This window comes from Salvelinus alpinus, chromosome 3, assembly GCF_045679555.1.
Source record: "Salvelinus alpinus chromosome 3, SLU_Salpinus.1, whole genome shotgun sequence".
NCBI classification, from domain to species: Eukaryota; Metazoa; Chordata; class Actinopteri; order Salmoniformes; family Salmonidae; genus Salvelinus; species Salvelinus alpinus.
In genome coordinates this window covers 77,704,275-77,710,395 of record NC_092088.1, presented here as the reverse complement: position 1 = coordinate 77,710,395, position 6,121 = coordinate 77,704,275, and the positions used below count along the sequence as shown (strand labels likewise).

At 44.1% G+C, this 6,121-nt stretch overlaps 1 protein-coding gene across 1 annotated transcript; it reads right to left on the bottom strand.

Annotated features, from left to right (window-relative positions):
• Positions 1 to 926: 926 nt before the first annotated feature.
• On the bottom strand, positions 927 to 5,076 carry LOC139571383 (neuronal pentraxin-2-like). The gene is made up of 6 exons (XM_071394199.1): positions 4,253 to 5,076; positions 3,911 to 3,915; positions 3,042 to 3,256; positions 2,482 to 2,726; positions 2,069 to 2,248; positions 927 to 1,692 (listed from the first exon to the last, which is right to left on the bottom strand). Exons 1-6 carry the CDS (start codon positions 4,706 to 4,708, stop codon positions 1,456 to 1,458), a joined length of 1,338 nt encoding a protein of 445 aa, XP_071250300.1. The 5' UTR covers positions 4,709 to 5,076; the 3' UTR covers positions 927 to 1,455.
• Positions 5,077 to 6,121: the final 1,045 nt, after the last annotated feature.

Genomic DNA, 6,121 nt, shown 5'->3' with positions numbered 1-6,121 from the left:
ACTGTATGTGAGTCTTAGGATGTAGGTTACTGTATGTGAGTCTTAGGATGTAGATTACTGTATGTGAGTCTTAGGATGTAGGTTACTGTATGTGAGTCTTAGGATGTAGGTTACTGTATGTGAGTCTTAGGATGTAGGTTACTGTATGTGAGTCTTAGGATGTAGGTTACTGTATGTGAGTCTTAGGATGTAGATTACTGTATGTGAGTCTTAGGATGTAGGTTACTGTATGTGAGTCCTAGGATGTAGGTTACTGTATGTGAGTCCTAGGATGTAGGTTACTGTATGTGAGTCCTAGGATGTAGGTTACTGTATGTGAGTCCTAGGATGTAGGTTACTGTATGTGAGTCCTAGGATGTAGGTTACTGTATGTGAGTCCTAGGATGTAGGTTACTGTATGTGAGTCTTAGGATGTAGGTTACTGTATGTGAGTCTTAGGATGTAGGTTACTGTATGTGAGTCCTAGGATGTAGGTTACTGTATGTGAGTCCTAGGATGTAGGTTACTGTATGTGAGTCTTAGGATGTAGGTTACTGTATGTGAGTCCTAGGATGTAGGTTACTGTATGTGAGTCCTAGGATGTAGGTTACTGTATGTGAGTCTTAGGATGTAGGTTACTGTATGTGAGTCCTAGGATGTAGGTTACTGTATGTGAGTCCTAGGATGTAGGTTACTGTATGTGAGTCCTAGGATGTAGGTTACTGTATGTGAGTCCTAGGATGTAGGTTACTGTATGTGAGTCCTAGGATGTAGGTTACTGTATGTGAGTCCTAGGATGTAGGTTACTGTATGTGAGTCCTAGGATGTAGGTTACTGTATGTGAGTCCTAGGATGTAGGTTACTGTATGTGAGTCTTAGGATGTAGGTTACTGTATGTGAGTCCTAGGATGTAGGTTACTGTATGTGAGTCCTAGGATGTAGGTTACTGTATGTGAGTCTTAGGATGTAGGTTACTGTATGTGAGTCCTAGGATGTAGGTTACTGTATGTGAGTCCTAGGATGTAGGTTACTGTATGTGAGTCTTAGGATGTAGGTTACTGTATGTGAGTCCTAGGATGTAGGTTACTGTATGTGAGTCCTAGGATGTAGGTTACTGTATGTGAGTCTTAGGATGTAGGTTACTGTATGTGAGTCCTAGGATGTAGGTTACTGTTTGTGGCCTGGGACGTAAGTTACTCTGTGATTCCTGGGACGGCTAATCTGTGTACCTTACACCTCCCATGCCACACGCATGCCTAAGCCAGCCTCACATGCCAAATCCAGTGTCATTAAGTCTGTGTTTGCCAGTGTGTGTGTGTGTAAAACTGGATCTCTGTGTAGTAGAATCATCTGGAATTAGGTAGATCGGCCTTTCCTTACACAGACAAACGAAACACATGACCAGCATTACACGTAGCAGGTACAGTAGTCGTCAAGATCCAGAACATGATTCTCAACACGCCACAGACAGACATCCTAAGACTCAGTCTCAGACAGCCGGTCCTGGCATATCTCTAGAGGCAATTTGGCTGCTCCCCCTCCAAACACCTCCACATCACTGTCCAGCCAGGACACCACGTTCCCGGGGGTGTAGGAGGAACAGTTGGCCATGGTGAGGATGTCAGATGGCTTCAGGACCTTGTCCCAGATGTTAACCTGGCTCAGCTCACCCACAAAGGCCTGTGTGGCGTCAAAGCGCCCGCCCACCATGTCCTGTTGAGGCCATAAACAACAGGCCTCGTTAAAAACAATAACATCCTATTCACTGTGTGGACCGCAAGGCTGAGCCAGACACACTCGACCTGTCTGGTCTCTACTGTACTCGCTCTAAAAAAACAAAAAACAAAACATTTATTTTCTCATGTAACTGATCTTTAGGATTTTTGTTAGCGATGGGGCTTTTCAAATTTGGTCTACACTCTAGAGCCTATAGCACAGTACTCATGGTCATGGCTAAGAACCTGTACCATTCAAATCTGAAAACCTGATGCGGTTTTGTAAACCAAGAGTAAAATAGGCTAAATATTTCCCATACAAATATATGTAATTGTGTATCCTACAGATAAGGGGCGCTAGTCAGCAGACTCACCTGTTCCTGCCCCAGTATGATGGCTCCTCCAGGCTTGATGCGGTGCCAGGGGGCCAGGTTATCCCCTGCCCCCAGCTTCTGACCATCCTGGTAGGCTTCCCACAGACCATCCCTGGTGGTCCAGGTGATACAGATGTGTCGCCACCTCCCATCACGCACTGATAGAGGCAGCTGAGCCACCTGGACAGGTAACATAGGAGAGGAGTACAGATGCTTACAAACAGAAAGGAGAAATACTCATTAGATTGAGGAAGGTTAGGATTTGGTAAAGCTGGTAAAAAACTAAAAATCAGCAACCTCATTAAAGCCAGATCTAATTTAAAACAAAGACTCCTGTCAATAACGGTAGGCTCTCCCACAGATCAGCAATACTGAGAATCACTGAGTCCTTGAGTCATTTAGAGTGTCCTTACCTTGTCATTGATGAGCAGCTCTATGGGGTTGTTGCCCCACTCCATGAGGACAATCTCATTGGCCTGTCCTGGCACCCCATAGGAGAAGGGGGTGCCTATGCCAGGGCCGGCGCTGGACCGCAGCCACATGCACAGAGTGAAAGAGTACATCTCAGGAAGGCTCTTGGCCATGCGGCCGTAGAGGTAGTTAGTACGCAGGGGGAGGACCAGCTTAAACTGCTCGGGGGACTTGAACCCACTGCCACCTACAGAGAGAATAATGGGAGAGTTGGCTATGAAGTCACCTCTATACTTATACACAAATTATGAGAACAAAATGATAAGCCAACGTTTGTCAGATTTGATCTAAAGCCTCAGTTGTTTACTGCAGTGGGGTACAGTAGTGGGATAGTTGATAGTCGATAGAATGAATGACTCATTGTGTTTACAATGTGTGAGTCTCCCTGTTTGTGCTGCAGGTGTGTACTACTGTCATCGGATTGTGTACACAGACGTATGTTTGTGCGTACGTGAGTATGTCTGTATGTGTCTGTCATATATTTCTTTTTCCAGTGATTTACCTTTCTCCAGCTCATTGATCCTGATCAGCAGGGAGTTGAGGGTGCTCTCTGTCTTCTGCCTGTGGGCTGTGGTCTCGTTGTAGAGCAGAGACTTCTCTTCCTCCAGGTTGTTGACCTTACTGAGCAGCTGTTTTTCCAGGTCTCCCAGCCTGCGCTGCAGCAGGTCTCGCAGCTCGCTGGGGAACAACGCTCCCGACATGTTTGCTCTCTGGCTGCTGCTGCGGGGACAAGATGGAGACGTCATTAGACAAATAAGTGGAGACAATACAAGATGGTCACAAACAATTAGTGGAGGTTAACGCAGACAGTCTGTGGAGGTTGATAGACGTCAGGTCAATTTGTACTGAGGTCTGAGATGTGCTGCTTCCTGTCTCTTATGTTTGTCACCTTTTTAATGTGTGTAATTTTCTAAGATCATTGGCTGAGTGGAAATCGGCTACACTGTGTGTAGGCTAGTATGTTATCAGAAAGCCCAGGAGTTTTTGTCCTGGCCACATGACCTGACCAGAGAAAACTCTGGCCCCTTATTGTAACTCATGGAGAACATTGGATCTCTCCAATTGTCTCACCAGTTTCCTAAGCCTGTTAATGCATAATGAGCTTAAACACCATCTACTGTGTGGTTTAGCTTGATACCGTCATGCGTTTGTTTCCCAATGTACTTTTACTGCATGGCCTAATGGGGATTACCTGTGGTTCAGGAAGCTCTAAGCTAACAGATGGGACTACACCTACACAAGCTAGGATTGGATTTACTGAACTTGTATTTCGATCTGGAATGAAACAGCTCTGTAAGAGACCTAAATATCCCAAGAAACACATTATATCCTTGGTCATTTGAATGAGCTGTTATTATTAAGAGCTGATACATTTGCTGAGTAAGGTGACATAGGGAACTTAATCACTGGAAGGTAAAGGAGATAAAAGGCTAATCCATTTAGGGTATGCCTCCACATGATGGCAAAAATAGAATATTATAGGCTACAGGCCAAAATGGGAGCAAATTTTATGGCCACAAAGTTGACTACAGCAACAGGTGTTCACTTTGGATTCAATGACTTAATAAGCAGACAATCATGCAAGGGGCAACAATTTTAAACATTAGGCCTATTTCAGATGTATTTAAGTCACACTGGTGACGATAATTTTCAGCACTCCCTTTCCATGATTTAGGAAACAGAGTAATTTATGGTTACTGTCCCGTGACTTACCTCTAGGTTCTCCAGTCGGTCCTTCAGACTCTGCATGGTCTTACCGAGGTTGTCGATTGTATCATTGGGATCTCTGGGTAAATCTCCCATTGTGTTCTGATTATTTTTGTTTTTACTCCAAGATCCACCACTTTCATACTTCCCTTCCTCGGAGGCTGACTCGCAGAGGGAGAGCTTGGTGGTCAGCTCGTTTATGGTCCCAAGTTGGTTGACTATCGTCTCTTTCTGTTGGAGAACCGTTTCACGGAGCTGCATGACTGTGTTCCTCAACACTTCCTCCTGAGCCGCCGCGCTTGGTTCGGGAACTACGGGGACCAAACAAGTGTCAGCGCCAACGGCGATGGCTCGGCATAGGAACCGGGCTCCCGTATCCGGATTGTCATCCTGTCCACGCACAAGCTTCTCATAGCCCAGTCCCAGTGCGTAAAAACACAACAATCTCAACAGAGATAGCATACCAGGGCAGTATTTTGGTCGTTAAACTTTAGTGAAATAACGGGTGGCGCCTAACCGATTATTATGCCTTTTAAATCCGGTGCGTAAAACACGCCGAGAAAGCGGTAATCTACTCGGAATACCATAGTCAATCTCGGATTAAACGATATATATGGTTTCAAAACGTTATCATTCCATACAAAGTACAATTTTGAAAAGTAAAATTTAGGCGATGGTAAAACCACATGAAGAGTCTGGGTTAACGCTCAAAGTATCCATGCCTTCAATCCGCATTACGCATTTAATGGTGCTTTAAGGACAGCGACCATGAGTTAAGAAGATTACTGTCAGATGTATGGCGCGATTGGATTGGTTGTAGTATGTTGCCATAACTACAGTCCGTATAGGTAGGTTCTGTATGATGGACAAGTCATTTTTGAGTTGTATCTAACTGGTACTGTGTGATCATTGACCAATCAATTGAAATAGATGCTATAACAATGTCCAATATTCCATATCCTTAGAAAAACTATAGTATTAAATAAATTAGGGAAATGCTTCACACATATGGTTCAGATCCATCCAACACCAGTACTAAAGGCTTTAATGGGATCACAGGTGACAAGATAGGTAGGTGGGGTTTCCACTAGATTTTGACTTCGTGGCTCTGCAATATCGTAAAAATTCATGAAAACATAAATGAGCTTTATGGTCTTAATTTAAGGTTAGGGTTAGGCATAAGGTTACCAGTGTGGTTAAGGTTAGGGTTTAATGTTAGGTTGAAAATCAAAGTTTAAGAAGAGAAATTGTAGAAATAGGCAGGCGTTATAACTTTGTGGCTGTGGTAACTAGTGACGACCGCACAGTGGGAGGGTTATGAGTACTCTGACACCACCAATGGAAAGAACCAGAAGCGCCTGGTGTGATACACTAGAGTCTAGTGTATCACGCCAGTGTATCATAACCCTCCCACTGTGCGGTCGTCACTAGTTACTCACCTCCTTTTCCATCATTCCATCAACTTTGCTCTCCTCCTTTCCATCATCTTTCTTTCAGTGTCTAGTGACTAGACACTGAAAGAAAGATGATGGAAAGGAGGAGAGCAAAGTTGATGGAATGATGGAAAAGGAGGTGAGTAGAGTTGACAAGGAAACAGATGTCTAACAGGACCATATAAGGATATAAATTGCTGCTGTTTTATCATTGCCACCATGCACACTGATTAAGTCAGCCTGCCATGGTCTCGTAGACATAACATAGTACATGTAAATCCGGGACACTCAAATTAGTAAGATTTGTTACAGTTTGGTATGGTTAAATAAGACGGAAGGTTTCTTAAGGCAAAAACGGAGGGAGGTTGGTCGGGCATATAACGCGAACGTCTAACAACCCAAAGGTTGCGTGTTCAAATCTAATTACGGACAAGTTTAGCTA

Coding starts and splice junctions, on each gene's coding strand:
- LOC139571383 (XM_071394199.1), bottom strand. CDS start 4,708: ATGCTATCTCTGTTGAGATTGTTGTGTTTTTACGCACTGGGACTGGGC. Junction 2,249..2,481: donor AGCTGCTCATCAATGACAAG/GTAAGGACACTC, acceptor TTACCTGTCCAG/GTGGCTCAGCTGCCTCTATC. Junction 1,693..2,068: donor TCATACTGGGGCAGGAACAG/GTGAGTCTGCTG, acceptor TGGCCTCAACAG/GACATGGTGGGCGGGCGCTT.